Here is a 22,895-nt window from a genome sequence, read left to right as displayed (position 1 = left end):
CTGGGTAAACCCACGCCAACTAAGTGAAGGTAATTATGTCAGTAAGTAATTTGTGTTCGCATTAATAAAATCCCATCGTTGATTGCATAATGTATTAAAATGACTCCGCTGGAATAATAACCTTCAAATAAATTTTGAGACTTTTGGGGGTTAAACGTAACGTAACGTAAAATGTAACGGGGATAATGCAAGGAAGCGTAAATTTCAAAAACACAATACATATTTATATGCACAAAATAATAATCTTATATTATTTCTATTCTGATATGCACTGCTGTATGTCTAAATCACAAGAAAATTACTATAAAATACGTTTTTTAAGATATTTTATAATTCCATTAATTTAAATATGTAGTCTGGAATAAACTTTTACCAGCAGGTAAAAAAGTTGTTGTAGATTAGAACGCGATAAAAAAATCTTGATTTGTTAGTTCATCTTTTAAAATATGACAGGAAAGTTTTGGAAGAAACATCTAATAGGTTTTACTAACAATTTTTGCCTAAAGTTCCCACTTTAGGCAAAAAGTAAAAGTATCTGGAAATGTACGCAGTTGAATCACGTAAATTCTTATGAGAAAAAGAAAAAAATGTGTACATTTGAATTGGGAACCCTTTTAACCTAAATTTATTCAATGGTTTAAAATATTTGATTTAATATCAACGGTGTGTACACAAAACGTTTGTTAAACGTTCGTTACTCAATCTCTTCTTTTCTTTTTACTTATACTACTGTGTGTATACTAATCATTAAATTGTATTGATCAAGGAATAATATGTGAATAAGTGAATACCAACCAACCAACCAACTACACGTCTCCTGATTTGATTAATTTATCTGCAATTACAATATCTCAAGTGCTACAATAGGAGTACGTGATACCTTTCTGGTGCCAACGGCATAAACTTACTTTATACACTTTTCAATATTCCAGGATATCTTGAACCATATACTTCGGTTCAGAACCCTGTTAAACACGAACGATTAGGAAAATTGGTACGTATTTAAAAAATTAACAAATTTGCGGTAAAAATGGATGACTTTTGCGGATCCACGTTCTGGGTAACAACATACTTAAATAGTTAATATTGATTTCTTTAACAATAATTAGCGGTTATATGTAATACTTTACAGAATACAAACCTAACGTGGCACACAACGTCTCCCTACTTCACATTTTGTTTTGAGGAGACTGTCATTTTATCCATTCCGTTAATATGCATACTTATATTTGGACTCGTCACAATTCTTAATACGCGCCAAGATGAAAATGCAGCTAGAAAAAATGTTCGATTCGGTTGTACAACTTGTATTCAAATTGGAATATTTACAGCACTATTGACGACATCGATATCTTCAGTATTCCAGGAGGGAAAAACAATTTATGAGATGAGAATATTATACGTTTCTACGACTAGCCGGATTTTGAGCTTTGTAGGATAAAAATTTAAAACAAGTTACTTCTTTTATTGTAATTTTTAATGATTTTTGCAGACCTTGGCATTTTGTTTAATGGTAAGCCTACAACGGAAGGGTATAAAATTCTCCTATATTCAGATGTTATTTTGGAGTCTGTGCCTCATCGCGGAAGGAGTTCTTTTAAGAAGTGCCGTAACTAAATGGAATGAAGTTCAAGACTCGATTATTAGAAAAGCACACTTTGTTAGGTACATGGTGTTTCCATTAGTGGCAGTGGAAAATGCACTACAGCTATTGATGGGATTACGTAACTTCTGGCAGTCAATGAAAGTATGACCTCCAGCAATACTTAAATCTTAGTAGGAAGTACAATTTGTAAAATTTCTGATAGCCAAGCCAAGAAAAGACAAGGGACAATTTAACCCAAGATTTGACAATATTTAATTTTTGGATGGATAAAATATTTTGGAAATCCTTCAAGAAAAAGTCACTTCATTTGAAACCGTTCGATTTAAAAGAAACCTACTCTCAAGCTAATGGCCATTTCAGTGATCAAACAAGTACAAATAGTTCTGAAAGGTACTATAAATATTCATCAACAATTTCTACGTCTAATATTTAACTTAATTTTAGTACATCGTATAACGCCATTAGTTTATTTTTTGCCTCGTTTGGCAAGCAATTCGTTATATCAGGACTGCAGAGGATTTGCCAAGAGATGTTGGCATTTTCTGCGCCAGAAATCTTAAGGTATACCAAATAAATTAAGGAAAACACTTAGAAAGAAGTTTTCATTACCTTATCCAAAAATTAGGATAATGGTCACTCATTTTACCGACACAATGGACAAAACTACGTGGAAGGACTACTTTTACGTCACCGCCTTAATCACATCTCTGATAGCGAGGAACATTTTAGGATTATTTTACTGGAAAAATGTGACCGCAATATCTATCAAGTGCAGGTCAATGCTACATTCTATCGTGATTCAAAAAGCTTTAAGAATTTGTATCACAGAATCCACTGGTACGTCAGCAAAATCAAGTACAAATTTTCAACTCTATTTGATACGCGGTGAAATATGAAAAAATCCTATTTTTTAGACACTACCAGGAGTACTTTGCTAAATATAATGGGGGCCGACTCGCAAAAAATTTGTCACGTAATTCCCCTCCTCCACACCTTATGGATCGCTCCAATTCAAACAATTGTTGCCACATATTTTCTCTACAACCTTCTTGGATACCCCGCATTCGCTGCTGTATCCATAATTTTCATGCTGATTTTATTAACCACATTATTAATGAGACAACTGAAAGATATACAAACCGACCAAATGAAAGCGCAGGATTCAAGAGTAAAAATTGTGTCAGAAACGATCCAAAACTTAAAAGTAAAAATGTTTCTCACATGCATAAATTTCCTCTAGTTTGTGTTTGTATAAATTTACAAAACGGTGAATTTTTGTCGACCTAATTACTTATTTACATACCCTTAGACGATCAAACTGCACGCGTGGAATGAAGCTTTCTTAAAGAAAATAGGACTAGCCCGACAATTAGAACTGGACGCAATATGGGGTTCTTTGACAAGATTGGGCTGCATGGTTACCTCATTCACCGTGGCACCCGTCATCGTATTGCTTGTCGTACTGGTCATGAAATCTAGTCTGGATGGGGAGCCAATCAATGCAGGGATAATGTTTGCGGCATTATCAATCATTAATATTATTACAGTACCATTGTTAACGTAAAGATATTGATATTTATCTGACATGTTTATGAAACATTATGTGCTCTAAAGCCCATATTTTTTTAAACCCCAGCGTGCCAGCTCTTGCCATGCTGTTATCTCAAACTACTGTGAGTATTAAGAGGATAAACAAGTTTCTAAATTTGGAAGAATTTAAGACACATAAGAGTTATGTAAAGTCCGATAAAGTTACGAATGGTGAGAAAATATAGTTGGATAAATACCAATTACAGATATTTAAATTGAAGTTTATTTCTGTAGATGACACATCTATAAAATTTGAGAATGCATACCTCTCCTGGGACAGTAAGAAATCTATCTTAAAAAATCTACATTTTACTATCCCACCTGGATCTCTTGTCGCGATAGGTTTAAATTTTGTAATTTTCACAAATTTATAACAAGAAATACTTACATATCATGGAAATTATGCAGTTGGTGAATCTGGATCTGGAAAATCATCTTTGTTACAAGCAATGTCAGGAAATATGTTCATTACTAAGGGCAAGATAGATGTCAATGTACGCATTTATAATTTGTGATCAATACCTTTTGATATAAAAATCGAAGAATTTTTTTAACCATTTCTAGGGGAAAATTGCATACGTTCCTGAATCCACATGGACAAGGAAGACCACCATCAAAGAAAACATTTTACTCCATAACCCATTCAATAAGGAGACGTATCTCGACGTAATAAATGCATGCGAACTTGACCTATCTTGTTTGCCAATGCGTGATGATACAGAAATCCTAGATAACGGGTCTAACCTATCGGGTGGTCAGCGGCAGAGAATTTCTCTCGCCCGTGCGGCCTACTCTGGGTCGAACATCTACCTCATGGACCAGCCCATGAGTGCCCTGGATGGACAAACGGCAAATAAAGTTTACACAAAATTGCTAAGTTTGGATGGATTATTAAAGGAGAAAACGCGAATAGTTGCGACCGACTATGGCGGATTGATTGCAGATGCAGACATTGTCCTAGAATTAGATAATGGAGCCGTAAAATATTTCGGACCTAATCGAACCATCTACAGAGAGCGGACTTCGTCCAAATTTGGTGAAGATGATGAGATGGATATTTTTCCAACTTATGATGCACTTCCTCAATGTAACGATGGTGGTAATTTATCAGAATCCATCAAGCCGAGAGAGGATCGGCTACTCGTTAAGAAATCCCTTTATTTGCGTGAAGGGGGTGTAACAAGGTTGACCATTGGGATAACGTTGGTTATTTGTTCTGTTGGTAATCCTACAAAATATTTAAGTGTTTGTATCTCATTTTAATAAAATATGTCTCACATATTTATTTGCCAATTCAGCCGTTTATACATTTTCCAATGTCTGGTTATCTATGTGGAGTGGGCAGGATGACAGCACTCAGATAAAATCTGCAGCCACCAACATAACCATTTATGGATCAGTAGGGTTAGTTCAAGGTAATGATTTATCGATAAGAAATATTGGCCAAATTAAAAGTCAAAACTTGAATATTTTCAACAAGTCTTTATAAATTAAATCTTGCAGCCATTTTATTACTTCTGGGATGCCTATATATATACAATTTCTCGCTAAAAGCATCCCGAAATTTGTATGACATTCTCCTCCTAAAAGTTTTAAACGGACGGATACATTTCCTAAATAAGATTGGTGCAGGATCACTGTTAAACGTGTTGACCAAAGATGTCGATATTTTGGAGTCAAGTTTTCCCCAAAATATGCAAGGAACCGTGCTTAACTTTCTACTCCTTTTAAGCGCAATATTCACGACCTGTTACGCAACCCCGATATTTCTTGTGTTTGTGGCACCACTTGCGATAATTTATTATTTCCTTCAGGTACAAAATATTGACGAATTTATTGTTGATTATTTTTAGTACGTATTTTTTCCCTATAGAGATTATACGTCGTTACATCCACAAATTTAAGGAGAAATGAATCATTAACTAGGACCCCACTTTATAGCCTAGTTCTGGAAACGCTGTCGGGATTGTGTTCCATTAAAGCGTTTGGAATTGAACATGAGACAATGAGAGAGATCCAGGATTCTTTATTAGAAAATAATAAGGCTTACTTTCTATACATGGCTGGGACATTGTAAGTTTCAAGAATTTTATGTTCATACATATATGTAATGCAGTTAAATGTGCGCTAAATCCGGTACAATTTTGACAAGGTGGATTAAAGCAAGGCTGGATATTCTTGGGACATTGATAGTTTCAGGAACTTGTGTTTTTGCCATAATCTCAAAAGATACTTTAAGTCCGGCTGTCGTCGCATTATCGCTATCTTCTGCTTTGCAAATAACTCAGTTATTAAATTATTTTGTAAAATTAACCAGCGAATTCGAATCGAATATTGTAGCTGTGGAGAGAGTTGTAAATACGACGTTAATTCCGCAGGTAATTTTTTAAAATTGAGATATACTCGCACATTTAAAAAATATGTATGTCGAACAGGAAAGAAATTGTGACGCTTGTCCAGACAAAGTTAACGAAGTCTGGCCAGAAACTGGTGAACTTTTGATAAAAGATTTGCAACTGCGTTACGAGCAAAATTCTCAGCCTATCTTAGAAATTGAGAGTTGTGCAATAAAAAGTGGGGAAAAGGTATATAAAATTATTATAAATTAAACCTATCAAATTAAAACTCGGAAACCTCCAACTTAATTTCAGATCGGAGTCGGTGAGACGATAAAATTTTTAATCCACAAATTTATTTATTTTCAATAAATTAACTAACCTTCCTGTGTTCCTGCTACAGTTGGGAGATCAGGAGCTGGAAAGTCGTCTCTTCTAATGGCCATATTTAAGTTGTTAGAACCAATCCAGGGTCAAATTGCATTATCCGGATTAAACACATCACAATTATCAATGCATAATTTGCGTTCTAAAATTGCTATTGTTCCTCAGGTATTTAAAGTAAAAATAATTTTCTTGGTCGTAATTCTTTAATATTTTAATCTACAATGCAGGAACCTACTTTTTTCTCGGAAAGTCTTCGTTTTAATTTGGATCCTGTGCAATGTTATACAGACCATGAATTGTGGAACGCACTAGATACAGTTAACTTAAAAGAATTTGTATTCAATCTTCCTCACGGTTTGTATTTTCATGTAACACCGGATGACACGAGAATTACGTAATAGTCATAAATTCGTATTTATATTCCATATTGGTCTAAATCATTACATAAATTTGATTATATGTAGATCTGGCTGTAAACAATTACTTTGCTTAACTCGAGCACTTTTAAAGAAACCAAAATTCCTGGTTTTGGACGAAGTAACGGCAAATTGCGATAAAAATATTGAACTTCTTATCCAAGAGATAGTCAAGGAACAATTTAAGAATTCAACCGTCTTAATTGTGGCACACCGTTTTAAAACTTTACTCGACTGTGACAGGTTGGTGGCACATTTTCAGAAAACGACGTAAAGAACTGATTTATATTTTCTTTAAAGGATTATGGTCCTACAAGGTGGTCGAATTAAACAGTTTGACACAATAAGTAACTTGCTAAATTTAAAATCCGATTTTTATGAGATGGTAAAATCTAACAAATTGCAAGAAATTGATAGTGAAGAAGGAGGAAAATAATAAATTGGGAGTGAACTGTATTTATTATATTCATGTACTAGTTACATATGCATGTAACTAGTTATGTAAAATTCTGCCATGCTTTATAAATCCCCTTAAATATCTATTCAATATTTTTTTACTCACACTGGAAAATAAGTACATATTTATTATATGTATATAGGTTCAAGTTAAAATAATTACTCAAAATATCAATTACATATATTCCGACAATTTCATTGCATGACAGAATCAATGTTATACTTACCAGAAGTTGGGCTATAAAAAGACAATTTTAATTTATTGAACATTTTTTTAAATTCCTAGTTAAGTTATATAGATATAAATTTCATATTGTATATGCATATCACTATTGCTACATACATATTGCAAGTAACGTATTGCTACACACACGCTGAAAATTTAAACTTGGGATATCAATGGAAAAATACGCAGTGATAATCATGGAACAAAAAGGTAAATGTAATTTCCCACATGCGTTAAAAAACTTCGTTCAAATTAAACTCTAATCAATTCATATGACAAGTATTTTGATTGATGTGGTGATAAGCCTTACGTAACTTATAAGTGATTGCAAATATTGGTTATTTTGTAAAAACCTACAGCAGTCTGAAATAGTGTTTTCGAGAAAAAATGAAATAAAATTATGCTTCTGGAAATTGTAGTGAATGTATATGTATGTAGTAAGTTTGCAGAGTAAACAGGCATTACCTCGTAGACATTGGCATGACCCTAAAAATCGAAATCAATTCGGGAGTGATATCAGTAAACATTTTCTCTATATCAGAATAATTGAAATTTTCAGCGTTAAGTTTATAAACCTCAACCGTATTCAAAATCTTATCAGTCAGCACTAGTCTTGTTGAGTGGTAACCGAAGGTTCGGGATCCTCACATTGCATGTGATAATCCAAGTTTCCTGCGATAGGAAAATCTTTAAGACAGGTGGGACAAACATTATTTTTATGAACGGATAAATTGAGTTTTTTCCTAGGTCCTGTTTCGGGTGAACCAGCTCGTTTTCGGGGCCTGCTCGGGCCAGGTTGAGGTGACAATGGTGAGGTGAACTTGCCTGAGAACAAATTGGCTGATACGCTAAATCAAAACAACTAGCATTATGATCTCCGCCACATACCACACATTTGTGAGAGACAAAATTTGGTAGGTTTTCACAAATACTAGCACAATGTTCGCTGCTACAAATCCCAGAGTTCATACAATGTACTTGACCACATAATGGGCTGAGCCCAATGTCATTATACGTAGCTGGTTCGCTCGTTTGCTCACAAAGAGGATCGTAGAAAACTAACAACTGGCAACTGAACAATGAAAAGAATGGCGTAGTTCGATATGCTTCACAAGAACAGGCTGGTTCTCGAAAGTCGCTCCTCATAGCGAGTACGAAAACTTAATATATTTTTCCATCCTGCCATAACGAAGTTAAGTTGCAAGGGCACTGCTGCCTGAAAACCAAGTGTAGTGTCTATATTATGAGTCTAATTCCACTTATAAAGTTATGCTCGAAAACATGCAAAGATGACCCTAAGCGTTTTTGAAAAGTCATTCCTGGCGATGTCAGTTGAAAGCTTTCCGAGAACAGACAAAGGTAAGCCTAAGCTTTTTTAAAGAGATTTTCAGATATGATGTCAAATGGAAGTTGTAATTCACTAGAAAACGTTCTACCTAGAAGACCATTTCTCGTAATGTTCAAGGATGACAAATGTAATTTAGCTTAATCTTAGTTAATAAAGACAACAAAACAACTTATGACAAAAAATAATTTATTTACGCATTAGAACAATAGCAAAGATAAATAAGAAATAATAAATGGACATCAGAAACATTTAGACATTTCATTAGTTATTAACTAAGCATTACACATAAGGAGCAAAAAGGCAACGATTCATCAAAACCACCACATTAATCTTATCCACTATAAGAGCATATAATAATTTTACATTCTCCTAGATTTTTCAAACATAGTTTATTTTCCGAAAAAAATTTTTTGGTTGGTTAGGTTAGGTTAGGTAACCTAACCTAACCAACCTCAGAAGTCTGGTCTGCCCTAGTTAGCAGGTCCTTATATTTTGCCTTTAGCTCACGATATTTAATTTTAAGAGATTTGTATTTTCCTGAATTGAAAATCGTAAATTGCATAGTTCATAATTAATCATGACCAAGATTATATGATTGAAACTACTATATATAAAATACCCTTATAACTACTTGCTTCATTTAGGTCATAAGTTTCATCGTTCACGCTGGTCTCATTATGATCAGCTATTTGAATGTCCTCGGTATTTGGATAATCCATTTGAGAGAGGATTTCAGCAATCTTTTTACCACAGTCAGGTGATCCATTTCTGCGAGATTTCCTCGTTTCTGTTACATAAACAGTAAATTTAATTTATCTCATAAACTCCGAAAACTATAGACGAGAATTATCATCATATTTTCCTTACTTATTTCCGCCTTATTATTGTCTTCTCCAGAATTACCACGCTTCTTTCCTGCTTTGGCTTTTTGTGACATTTCCTCGACGCTGACCTGTGCTGCTCGCTCATCTGCTTCAACATTTAACTCGTCAAACTGACCTAAATTTAATTGATTTGTACTGTTAAATAATTTAATGTTTGATAATTTATATCCTACTTTGAATTACTTTAATATTGAAATTACCAATGTTTAAAATTCTTCCCAAGTACTCCTTTCCTCGTGTCCAAATAATTGAAAGTGTCTTCCCAATAAGTTTTCGACCAGATGACTTTAATGCACCATCAGCTAACCTGTCTATCGACACTACCGAGAAACTTCTCGTGTCCTCACCCACCCACTCAATTAACAAGTTATCCATTTACACTATGTTCATAAATTTATTCAATAAATTGCTAAACTGGAACAGAGATAGTTGACAAGAACAAAAAACTACATCCATGCCACACGTTAACTGTACCACCACTTCTGCATCGCGAGATTTAGACTGCTGCATCTTCTGAAGAAATATACGTCATATGGTTGTTGTAATATATTGTCTCCCTAAATTAATTCTTTTCCTAAATTAATGTCTTTTGCTAATTTATGATTATTATTATGTCAAGTAGAAAATCTTATAAAGCGTATTTTCTGACCCCTGCCGAAAAATATTCAACCCCTATTCCTAGAAGGACTAGAGCAAGGATGGTGTCGTTGGTAAAAAAAAGTAATTATGCGGAATCAAATTTATTAATATTATCAAATAAAACCATAATAAGATGATGTATTCCTTTATCACAGAGCAAGAAGATTTCATTACTTAGGTCGATATCGCAACCTGAAATCAATCGCGACGAGATTCAGATAACTGAAATTTCGGAAAAGATTGTAGAAGAAAATGACGATTTCAGTAATTATGACCAAATTCCGGTATGAACAATAACTATGACCTGTTTAAGTAAAAAAAAGTAACGCACTAAATTAAATTTTGAAAGGGGAGGACGAATGTCAACAAACACTAAGCGATGAGGAAAGCAGCAATGTTGAATCAAGTGATGAGAAAGAAAACTTTTCAGTGAGCCTAACTATAATACAGGATATCATATTATTAATTAGTCGATTTATTATGAACATTTTTAACAGAATCAACCTGCAAATCTATTGCGTCCGACAGCCAAAATTACAACAGGAGAGAGTTGCCTATTAATATTTGCTTATATAATTCGCCACAAATTAACCCAATCTGCCACAAATGACCCTCTCCTCAACTTTCACCTTCCAGTGGACAACAATACCATCGTCTGCTTTCTTGTTGGACAAGTCAATCGGTTTAGATTTTGGTTCGGCAATTAAAAATATTTACTGCGACAAATGTGAAGGATTAGTGGTAGATAATTCAGATCAATGCCAATCATGCCAGGCTGCAGTCGACCCAAATCGTCTTATCAAGAACGGGAAGTTTTTTGTCTCTTTTAAAATCAGAGACCTGCTTGAAAATCTTTTGAAGAATGTTGCAGTACAAGCATCAATTTAAAAAAATATAACTCGACGATCAAATCATAATGATGTCGACATTCATGACATCCCTGATGGAAAGCTATACAAGAATCTGGGAATTAAGCGATCAGACATATGTAACCTGCTCAATGAACTCTGACGGAATTGCAATTTTTAAATCTTCTCAATTTTCTATTTGGCCTCTACTTATCTCAATAAATGAATTGGATTATCCATTACGAAGGAAGAACACCTTGCTAGTCGGACTTTGGTTTGGAACCAAAAAACCAAATTTTGGCACATTCTTGGGACCCCTGCTTGAACAGAGTCAGGAGTTAGCTGAATCAGGAATTGAATGGAGAAATGATAATAAAGTTTATCGAAGTAAAGTGTTTTTTTCTATGTTTTCGGCCGATTCTGTGGCTAGATGTCAGATACAATGTATAAACCCATTTAATGGAGAATACAGTTGTCCATGGTGTTTAGTCAGGGGGGAAACATTTAACCTCAGTGAGAGAAGCCATAAATGGATTTTTGACCCTAAAGAAAAAGCAACGCGGCGTAGTCATGCTGAGTTCAAAAATCATCTGCGAAGTCTACAAGAAAATCTAGAAAATGGAATATCCTCACCGACAGTGTTTGCAGTGAAAGCTGCATCAAAACTCTTACTCATACCAAAATTTGATATTGTACAAGGATTTACATTTGACTACATGCATACATGCATGTTGGGTGTTGTAAGAACAATCACTTTGGCCTGGTTGGATTCTAAACGGCACAATGAAGCATTTTATATTGGAAATCGATCACAAGAAATTAACGCAAGAATAAAGTTTTGCAAAGTTCCTGACGACTGCCGGAGGACATTGCGTGAACTGAAAGACGTTAAATACTGGAAGGCCAGCGAATGGAAGACATGGATGCTAATTTCCATTCCCATTTTAAGTGGAATTTTACCAAATTGCTACAGAAATCATTTTGGAAAGTTGGTTACGGCGGTTTGCCTTCTTTCAAAAGACCAAATCAAGCACGAAGATATTCTAACTGCAAGGGGACTGCTTCTCAAATTTAATGAAGTAGTACCAAATTTGTATAGTCTTTCCTTTTGTACATTTAATGTTCATTTATTAAGTCATGCTGCAGATTGCGTAGAAAATTTGGGTCCTTTGTGGGCATATTCTTTGTTCCAATTCGAAAATTTCAATGGGGTCCTTTGTAAATCTTTCTCGGGAACGCAGCACGTGGGGTTGCAGGTCACTAGAAAAATAATTACTGAGCAAAAAGTGGTGGTTTAGACTTTTTCCAGTCCCTTATGGACAATAGACGATTATGTTTAAAATCAATTCTAGTTGGTAGTTGTACGTTACTAGAAGCTGGAAGGATTTATATATTTAGTTCAAACGAAAAGAAAAAAATGTTAAAATTAGGCTATAACGTGTCAGAAGGACAGAGTTTTAAATCATTCATAATTTATGGAAAACTATATAACACTGTGCACCGAGATACCAGCAAGCGAGTTAATTCAGTTGTAAACATCAGCGGAAGTATGTATATCATTGAAAGAATAATTAACCTCAATGAATCAACTGAAGCGTTTGTCCTAGTTAAAAAGTTGACACTTTCTGAAGAAAAATATTCCACCATATCGTCAAAAGTTGTTGGAATTAGTGATCACGTAAGGATACTATCGACGGAAAATATAGTCTCTAGGAAATATATTACCCACTTTAATGAAATTTTTAAACTAACTAATATTACGCAACTAATGAACAGTGTAGAATTGGAATAAATTAATATTGCAAATACTTGTATGTAGTACTTGTTGCCCACATTTTCGATCTGAGCATAACTAGTCTCATCTTTCCATCAGTCGTAGCACAAATTTAGTTCGTTCTAGACAGACAGACAGAACTAGGCAGAACACGACCTTATATATTATGCATAAAATACTCGCCACTTAATTTACGCAGGAATAGTCGGATAAATGTATGCAGAAAATTTCATGAATAAAAATATTGTCGAAATATGCAGAATTAGATTTGTCGAATATGCTGGACACGATCTTTATGCATAAATCGACACACAACAATCTGCAGAAATGGTTCTGCATGTACTGCCTGTCTAGGTGTGCAGGATTAGACACATCATTTTTGTACGGGATTATTTGTGAAAAAAATACACAATCTATAGAGATATTTGATCCCATGGGAGTAACGACCAAGGCGGTGGAGACTGATGTAAAAGAAAACTTGCAAGTATGGAACAAATATTTTTTTTGCAATGTCATAAAATTTTTTAAAATGTTTTATAGAGAAATCTCATGTCACTTTTGTATAGAAAATTGCAGAGTACCTCAACCTAACTTCTTCAATTAACCATGGACCCTACGGACTTGAATGGAAACTTGTAAAGAATTGCAAGATTTGTAAACAACTCCCAAGAAGAAACGATAAAAAGAATTGTGGGCCTTTGAATTGTTTCTTCCTTGAGATATTACTAGAGTCAGAAGGTTTGTCACCTACAGTTTTCCAGGACCTATCTAGTTCGGATTTGCACGTTCGACAAGGGGCAGTGGCACGAATCCGTGCTCACCAGATGAATCTCGTTTTAGAAGAGATTGACAAAGGCATGATAATTTTTCTAAAACCATATATATGTTTCTCTATGCATACATGGATAATTTTTTAGTAACAAAAATTTACAAAATATTTTTTAGGTTAATGTCACAAGGAAAAAAATTGGATAGCCCAGATAAAAATTATGACTAGAATGTAACGTTATGTGACATCATCAGTACAAGTTGGATTATACATTTTGTTATAGAATATTTCGAAAACAATTAGTCTACATCTATCCCATCAAACCAACAAATGAATTTTTTACACACGCAATTGTAAAATTAACCATACCGTTAAATGATTAATTTGTTTGTTTTGATCAATTGATGAATTATATATACATATAGAAAGACGTATGCATATACTTATGAATTGTGTGCTTTGTTTTATATATGAGGAGACAAGTTAGAGTAAATGAATTATGTAGACTAAATCAATTCAAAGATATGTAATTTTTTTGCACAAAACCTTTTTTTGCACAAAAAAATTGAAAAGTTTAGCTTAACAAATTGCCTACATATATTTCAGAGCAGGGCTTCGTTTTTCCCGTTCAAAACCATTTTTCCCATGGGAAGTAGGAAAAAGCGGGAAATATGATAAAAAGTGGTTTTTACCGTCCAAAATGGGAAAATATGGCTGCCCATGTATTTAGTTATGGGGAAAGCTAACTTTCTTAATAATCAATATTTTCGGAATTGGACTTCATATTCGTCATCTCCATGAAATTCTGAAAATTTTGATATGTAATACGGATATTTTTTGAAAGTTTTGAATTTTTTCAGATTTTGTCATATAAATACATGTAAATTTTAGAAATTCTCCAAATTGAAGTGTGTGACCGTCATTTTTTCAAAGCTTAATAAAAAATATGAACATGTATTTAGGTTCACACATTAATATATTTTTCAAAAGATTTTTCAAATCACTGAAATCATCTTAAAAACTGAGTTTTTCCCGTTTTTTCCATTTTACCCATTTCCCACACATTTTTGATGGATGGTAGAAAGTGTCTTTTCCCTCTTTTTCCCACCCTGGGAAATTTGGTTGATACCAATCGAAACCCTGTTTCAGAGGTCTGGTTCCATATCATTATGTATTATTATAAAGGTGTGATGATTTTATACGACATATCCAATCTGCATAAAAAAACTATCCATCACATTAAACAGAAATCATATTTTTACATATCACTTACATTTTTATTTGGGCACATGAATGAGGAATGGTTACACCACAAAAACTTATAAAGACGTCTGTGGCAGAGATGTAACCTAATAAATTCGATGATTCGAAGTAATATAATCTAATATCAACTATTAAAAAAAAACAATGGCCAACTAAGTAAACAATATAACGGATGTATATGTAAAGCATTAATTCTTTACAAAAATCTAGTCCATTTTAATGATTATTATTATTGTTAATAGAAAGTTCCATGCAAAAAGATGTGGGCGTTAAAGTCGTTCCAAATCCGACAATCTTCATCCGAGTCAAAAAATATTGCAGAGTCATGATGATCAATGTCATATCCAACAAATACCAAGTTTCTTTTCCCATCAATATATAATTGTAAATTTCAGAATCAATATATTTTTTCACAATATAATTTTCATATGTAAAAAGAGTTACTAACAAATAAACTTTAAGTCGTCGACTCTTACAAATATAACTGTTTTGAACCTTTTTTGAACCCTACCAAGTCCAATTTACTAGTTGGTTCAACCGGTGCCACAATTTGTACAACATTACCATCATCAAAAGTAAAATCGAAACAATCCGGTACTGTTTGTGGTGGGTTTGTCTTCCAAATGACAACAATTTCTTCTGCGTCTACTTTATTCTTTAGTCCTTCAACACAGTCCTGTATTGCCTTTATCTGTCCCATTGCATTCCCTCCCTCTAACTCATGTCCTCCTTCCATATAGTAAATGCTCCGGATAATTTTACAATTTACAAAACACACAAAATTGTTTACAATATTGTTCCATATTGGCGTTGACAGAGATCAAGTGATAACAATTTTACTAAATCCGTGTGGCTAAAAATAGTATGTAAAATATAAGAATTGTTTACACAGGGTTATAGTAAAAAAACCTATAAAGTTAAGAAGGATATTACTATTTTAGATACTATCTTAAAGGCATGTTCAAGCGTGTGGGTATCTTCATTCCTTATGTCGACATCACAAATCACATGCAGATCTGGGAAAAAATCAGACAATTCTGCATCCTCACTGAGACGTCTCGTAGTTATGAGGGTGATGCTGCCAACATACTACGTGTAAAAATACAAAAAAAGAAAGCATTTTTAATCAAACCATTGTTTCCGAACTTCTATAGTTTATATGTAAAAAACCTTCCCAGTTTCTCCTTTATAAAGGAAGAGTCTTTTTGGAGCCTCGATAACCCTTGTTAAACGTAACCATGATTTACTTAGCTTTGCTGAACAATTCTGAATGACAGATATCCATTCATCTTGTATTTCCTTTGTCGTCGTTACAATCAATGTAAACACCGTAACGTTACCACGATCCTGGATGCCAACGTCATCTAACCGTTCAATGATGTTGGAGAAAGTTAAAGTCCGGATATTTTCCTGTAAGCGTTGTACGTACGAAATTAGTATTTTACACATTTATTTTAGGAAAATTGAAATCTATCTGCCACAAAAGGTTAATTTGTGTTGGTGTAGTAAGGTTAGGAGAAGAAAAATAATGTCTCATAACAATTTCAAAAACAGTACCTAGTCAACTAAACTTACCAAATCATTTCCACGATTGGGAATTGCTACAACGTCCTTTTTTAACGCTTTTGCCATTTTAAAAAGTAAAAAGTATCCTTTGTATCCTCTCTTTTCAAAGTACGTAAAGCAAGAACCTTTCAGACTTTTAGTTCGGCCAGTTCTAACCTAACCTCCCATATGTCGGTCGTAACATAGTCTAATTTTAGAACTTCCCGCTCAACTAGTCTAACCTGACAGGCGTGGTGAGACAAAGTCACGCTTTTTTAATCACGCCTTACAGTCCTGAAGGATTTACAAATCACGCTTTTTCGCAATTTTTGTCTGAATTAAATTAGCATAAAATAACAAACCCATGAACTTTATGTAAATAATTATTTTACAATCATACTAAAATTATGCAAAAATGCATAAGTGGGTATAATATGAAGCAACATATAAATGTTGAATATGGGAATCTGATAAATCATTTTACACATGCGTGTTAACCTAAACTATTTTACTGAATGTAAACAATGACGACGTTAATTCAAATCTTTAGATTAGCTATTAAAATTCATACATGCACGCATCATGGCATTGACACAACCCTTCTCCCTTTGTTCACCCCGTTTCTCTCTCTTCCTTTCTCTCTGATCAAGCGAGTACAGCAAGTACGCAATTATTCAAACATCTGAGCTGTAAAAAAATATTCGTTTAAATTATTTACTGTATTAATTTTTCCAGTACTCACTAATTGTTGATAAAATAATTTAGTTCATAATCTCACACCACTCCATCTAATCATGCAAGTTAATCCAAAACGTGATACTCTCGCCATCCTGAATAATAAAGACGACCTGGTAAGCAGAATATTATTATAATTCTTGTAACTATTAATCAATTTTTCTAACGTGATGTAATTAAATATATTTACACATACAGTCTTATTTTTTACAGAGTAAATTCCGAGCCACTACTATGGCCAAAATGTTGGAGAGTTTCGACAAGGACCCAGTTGCCCGTCAAAATATAGATAAAAACTTTCTCCTCATAATCGTCTCATCAATAGATCAGCATAATAAATCGTTCCAGTTGATCGACTCTTGTCCTGTAAAGTTGACCGACACCGGACTTACCATTACAACCAAAATTAAAGGGGGACAATATGTACAATCTTTGATTTACGAAGGTGGAGCACGAAAGGTTAGGTTAGGTTAGTTAGCAAACCTAAAACCTGCAAATTGTGGCACCGCTCCGATCTAATTCAATCACGAATATGATGAATTTAACAATGGTAGCAAAAGGTTCGTTTGTGTGGAGAAAGAGAATTTACGATTTATAGGTAAACCACCTTTACTTTTGTATTTTTTTTTATTTTTATTATTATTCAGTATTAATATTAATAATAATAATATAACCTAATTTTTCTGGACTTTTTTTTACAGATCCTAAACGAAATGTCATCTTTGTATGTAAAATATGATTCATCTGTATTCTTTGATGAAAGCAGTGACTGTCTCTACTGGAGCAACTCACGCCGTCATGTTGATGAGTTTGGAGCGTTCTAATAATATATGTAAAAATGTATTTTTTAACCCCCCTTGTCCGTTTCACCAGCACAAAACTGTGGGATTTATTTTTCTAAAATTGGTTTCAAACCTTTAGCCATATAATAGTCTACGTTTATTTTAACTTTGTGTGGCACTCTAATAAGACGTAAGACGTCACGCCCACTTTTAGATGCCACCACCATAAATTCTTACAAAACTTCTCTTTTTTTCTTGCACAAATTCGGGGTCCGATTTTCCTGGTTTGTGATAATATATTTTTCTTTTTCCTTTGAAATCTTGGACATAAAAAAGGGCCTCGTCAAGTGTCACAACAAACTCCGATTTTCCTCCTGTTGAAGGTCCTCATACAGCCTCCAGAAGTTGGATTTCCGGTTTTGCTTGTGAGCCTCGTTTAGTCGTTAAACTTTGTCCTTTATCGTCAACTTTTTTGAAGTTTGTTTTTAATGGGTAATCCCACATGTGAGCTAGATATTTTACAAACCTTTGCAATTTGGTTTTGGGTCAGAGGGTTTTCTTTGCTTGTCAGGGCGTCGATTTTTCGAAAAACGGTACGCGACGCCTTTTTTGTTGGCTGAAACTTGGCAGGCGCTGGCAGTCATGCTAATTTATATTTTCTCCTTATTCCTACGGAATTAAGTTCTCTAAATACTGTTCTTTGAGAAACAATATATCCGGATGACTAAAACATATCGACAATTTTTCTCTGGGACAATTCTCCTTTGGAAAAGTGTTTTAAGAGAGGTTAGACTTCAAGGGTCAATATCTTTGGCATTTTTCGACCAATGTTCCCAATCTAAAAGTTTTGTGGTACTGTGGGAAGTATGTTTATAAAGAAAAATACATAAATTACAAAATATTTCTCAAGCGCTAAATTAGGCCAGTTTTTAGTCTGAGCAAATAAGGATAGACATCCCTGTAATTATTATTCAGGTTATGATTGGGGAAGGGGGGGGGGTAATCGGAGAGAAAGGGGATGGGTTAACGTGAAACTGTACTACAGGTCTGACTCTAACCAAACTATTGTATGAAATGGAAGTGATAAAGTGGTCAGGTACAGGGGAAAATACGCTGTACAAGCAAGGCCTTGTAAAATTCGAATGTCATTCAATTTTGTTATCAAGTCATTTCATCCTACAAAAAAACAAATACCTAGGAAGGATCCTATCTAAACAAGTGCCCCTACCCAACCTATTATTTTTTTACCACATAATTAACTCATTCAGTAAATGTCATAACATTTGTTTATAATTGTAACACTCACGTATCTAACAAAAATGGTGTACAAAGGCAAATAAATTAGTCTTGAAATGTAAAACACGATTAATTAAAACGATGAGATCGGGTTTTTGTAAATTTTATAAAGAAAGCACAAGGTGCAGAAGCTCAGATTCACTCATTATTCTTTCAAAGTAAACTCAAGACTCTAAAAAGTAGGACTACATTATTTAGCTCTCTAGTAAAATCAGTCCTCCTTTACTGCTCTCCAATTTGGGGACTAGAACTTACGGAAAAACTTGAAATCTTCCCAAATAAGTTCCTCAGAAATATATTTCAGCTGCCACAGAAAACGCCGGCATGGTTTCTAAGACTAGAAAGTAACACTGACTGTGTAGAGATGACTGTGATGAAACACACATTGAAATTTTTTAGAAAGATTATTCAATTTCCCAGAAATACTTTGCTGCGTGAATGTTTCGAGTCGCTAAAAATTAACTCAAATAAACCCAAATCTGGAGTGAAAGCAAACTGGTATAAAGTTATAGAACAAAAATTGGAAAAATGGAACTCCAAGTATGTATTAGATAACATCCCAGAATTATATGACTTAGATAGTTGCTGTCAAAAAATGCTACAAATCAATGAATGTATTCGTAAAATCTATAACGTGTCGATGGAGAATGATATTTTTAAAATGCAAAATAGTACATCTATACCGAATTATAAATTATTGTATACACACGTAAAATCTCAAGAATTTCTAAATGTTAACCAAGGATGGCCGATCACAAGAACAATAGTACAATGTAGAGCAAATATGTCCTCAATTCACTTGTAAAACAATTATTAAATTAGCAGCATTACGTAACTTCTATGATGACTCTGTTGATCCAATGTGTAAAAATTGTACGACTGGTGAAATAGAAAATATTGATCATATCCTCTTCCAATGTTCCAAATATAATGAATTAAGACTTAAGTTTTTGCACAATAATACTGAATTTATAACATTATTATCACAACCGAATGAAACAACTATGAAAAATATTTATCTCTTCCTTAAAAATGTTGCAGAATCCCAGAATTGTCAGATTTAGTAATTATATTTAATGTTTAGAACTAGTGTTTAAGTAGTTAAGTTAAACTAGGTTATTTAAATCTAGACGTAACTTAATTTAACTTGAAATTCCAAGAATCAAGACCAAGACCCGATAAAGTTAAATTCCTTATAATATATGTTATTGCGATTGTAAAGGCCGCCGCCAAATCAATCATGAATAAATATCTATCTATCTATCTTTATTGTCTGGTACAGGATGACGCACGGATGTGTCACTTGCTTGCACTCGTTTTTGCACATTTGGCCAACTTCTGGACTAATGTTTTCTCCAACAGGACTATTTCGCCACAAGTAGACCTTTACGAAGTATCCGTATACCAAAACTGGTATTTCGTCTTGATGATTCCCATGATCTACAGCGGCGTCGCGTTTTTCGTATTTTTCTACTGCCTCGGCCTCCAAATTAATCAGATGAATGCTAATAGACCCACATGCCAATGCTACCGTCCTCATACCCAAGTTATATTTGGGGATGAGAAGTTTTCGGATTTCTTGACAAATTCGAACCTAAATCGGACTCATATTGCGATTTTTGCCCTAATACCATGCCACGGGATTTTCCCGGGTAAGGCAAGGGTAGTTCCAGATGAAAGTTGGATGAAGTCAAGCTTGAAATGGTGAGTAACCAGGGATCAAATTTGGTGTTATCTGGTGGTGACAAGTCTACACTGATGGATAACGACCAGACCAGTTTGACATCTCTTCCGTCGTATGTATCACGAAGTTATGAAGGGACAGGATTGGATGGTGGGATTAAAGTTGGGATTGAATTTACCAATTAGAACTTGGGATAGGTCCTAAATATTTAATAAGGTGTAAGAAGTATGCATTAACTCAATTAGAGGATCATAAGTTAATTAAATTTGTTTTAATTACCTGTTTGCAAATTAATGTATTTACGTCTTTTGGTATATACTAAAATACGTGTAAAGATTTAATCTATACAATGGGAATAAAAAGTAATTAAATTCTATCGGATTGTGTGACCGAACTTCTCTGGTAGAAAAATTTATTGCAATCAGGGCAGGCTTTATTTAACACATGAAGGGTCCAAGACGCGCTTAATGCGAAGTCGACACTTTTTCCTCAAGTAGTAAAAGCGACTTTTTAGAGACCTACAGCACTCTGATAAGGTGTTTTCAAGAAAAAATGCAATAAAATTATGTATGTAATACGTTTGCAGAGTCAACAGGCATTACATCGTAGACATAGGCACAGTGTACTCCAAAAATGTGGAAATCACTTTCTATCGAGGTGCTACAAAATTTGACAGAATCTCGCCCTGACCGAATCAATCCAATGCTAAACGTAAACGGTAGGTCCAGTGGATATTAGAGAAGGTATAAAAAAATTTCATCCACTTACGTCAAGTATTCATTGAGATATCGTATTTTGAAATTTGTATGCATTAGTTTGGTACATTGAAGGAGGCCACCCTTTATGTTCCTGTTAAATTTGAAGAGCTCGTGTGGGAAAGCCTTTCAAGCTGGAAGTTTCGAGCAAAAAGCAAAATGATCATCTTAAAGGTATAGGGTTTTTCAAATTTCTAATAATTATAAGGAATGTGAACATTAAGTACATCATTATAAATACAAAAATTTTTCTATAAAATTAAGATTATGAAAAGATGTAATAAATTCAAACGCCCAGTAAAGTAGAGAGGTAAACAGTTAACACATCTTTATTCCACAATAATTATTAATATAATTAAAAGAATCTATTTCATAACAAAATTGATCCCCGTCTGCCGATAAGTTCTACTTCCTGCGATATATACCTGTTGGGTCCAAAAATCTGCCCATCCCACCAGAATTCCAGTTGGGGTCACAGCAGCAAGGGTGAGAAACTGGGGTGCAGGCACAGCAATCGCACCATTTGCTGCACCTGTGTCGCAGGAACGGGTTGTGTCTGGTTACGCGAACCATGCCATTGTCACTTGATCCACCTGTCAGAGTAAAAATTACAAATATATCTTTTAAGTTTAGATCAGTACACTCTAAACAGTTAATCAAAAAATGGGATCATGTAGACCATATGCGAGTCTACTGTCATTGTAATAAATTTATTTGACTTGGTAACAATTACTTTTATACGGGTTTCTGCTACTCGCCCATTTTAACTTGTTATCTTTGTACATGCCTGGCAATAAACTTACTACCAAGCCCGTCAAACATTTTTAGCTGTGTGATAGACCGGCCAACGATCCCAGCATTATGCTAATTATGTGTTAACAAATTATTGAGGGTGTTGATAAGCTTTGTGTTTGTGTACGTACTGCCAATACTGACAATCGTAATCAAAAAAATAAATGTAAAAATTATTGAGTACCGTTTGATGTGCAATTAATTTAAAATATTGTTTCAATTGTTCAATTCGTATTGGATTTGTTTATGAAAGAAAGAAAGAAAGTTTAAAAAAACAATGAATACACTGCTTTAAGCATGACGTTACTTGGTTCAAATTTTTTTTAAATTTACATTTGTGATAAATACATATGTACAAGATTACGCAATTAATTAAGCAATTCGTTGAATACATATAGTAAGTCAGTTAATAATATAAGTGAATAATATTAAATGAATCTGTATATTTATATGTACTCATGTTCATCGAATTGGGTAATGGTTGTTTATGGGCGATATTGAAAATTATTGTTTTAATGACTTTGTTTTATTTTATTGTTTTTGATTTACCAATGCTAAATAGTTAGTGGAACATTATTTGTGTAATGTTAAATGTTTGAACAAGCTGAACATTAAGGTCAACACTTGACTGGAATTGTTATACTTTATTAATACGTATTATGTACATGTTCGTACAAACAAATAATATATGAGATTGATATGCAAAGATCAAATCCGTAACATACATGAACTAAATTGATTTTTAGTAGTAGCATTAAAATTTG

General features: G+C 33.9%; 1 protein-coding gene and 1 long non-coding RNA gene across 2 annotated transcripts; both read left to right on the top strand.

Moving 5' to 3' along the window:
• The first annotated feature begins 82 nt into the window (after positions 1-82).
• LOC110862743 (multidrug resistance-associated protein 1-like) lies at positions 83-7,420 on the top strand. Its single transcript, XM_035845847.1, has 23 exons — positions 83-869; positions 933-1,060; positions 1,133-1,432; positions 1,493-1,747; positions 1,809-1,996; positions 2,051-2,167; positions 2,232-2,443; positions 2,521-2,810; positions 2,916-3,166; positions 3,243-3,367; positions 3,431-3,538; positions 3,605-3,690; positions 3,761-4,418; positions 4,495-4,611; positions 4,700-5,010; positions 5,070-5,269; positions 5,349-5,574; positions 5,632-5,781; positions 5,848-5,857; positions 5,936-6,084; positions 6,147-6,313; positions 6,384-6,578; positions 6,636-7,420. The coding sequence occupies exons 2-23, from the start codon at positions 1,031-1,033 to the stop codon at positions 6,769-6,771; spliced, it is 4,281 nt and encodes a 1,426-aa protein (XP_035701740.1). The 5' UTR covers positions 83-869; positions 933-1,030; the 3' UTR covers positions 6,772-7,420.
• A 13,841-nt stretch (positions 7,421-21,261) lies between these two features.
• On the top strand, positions 21,262-21,883 carry LOC118433668. Its single transcript, XR_004833505.1, has 4 exons — positions 21,262-21,327; positions 21,400-21,513; positions 21,604-21,649; positions 21,743-21,883. It is a non-coding gene; the product is annotated as an uncharacterized LOC118433668 (long non-coding RNA).
• Positions 21,884-22,895: the final 1,012 nt, after the last annotated feature.

The sequence above is a fragment of the Folsomia candida genome, unplaced genomic scaffold (assembly GCF_002217175.1).
Source record: "Folsomia candida strain VU population unplaced genomic scaffold, ASM221717v1 Fcan01_Sc067, whole genome shotgun sequence".
Classification (NCBI taxonomy): Eukaryota; Metazoa; Arthropoda; class Collembola; order Entomobryomorpha; family Isotomidae; genus Folsomia; species Folsomia candida.
This window is presented reverse-complemented; position numbering and strand designations above follow the sequence as displayed.

What these genes read in the sequence shown, in the direction of transcription:
- LOC110862743 (XM_035845847.1), top strand. Translation starts at nt 1,031, where the DNA reads ATGGATGACTTTTGCGGATCCACGTTCTGG. An exon ending in ACTTCTGGCAGTCAATGAAA is followed by an intron (nt 1,748 to 1,808) that starts GTATGACCTCCA and finishes AATTTCTGATAG; the next exon opens with CCAAGCCAAGAAAAGACAAG. An exon ending in AAACGATCCAAAACTTAAAA is followed by an intron (nt 2,811 to 2,915) that starts GTAAAAATGTTT and finishes ACATACCCTTAG; the next exon opens with ACGATCAAACTGCACGCGTG.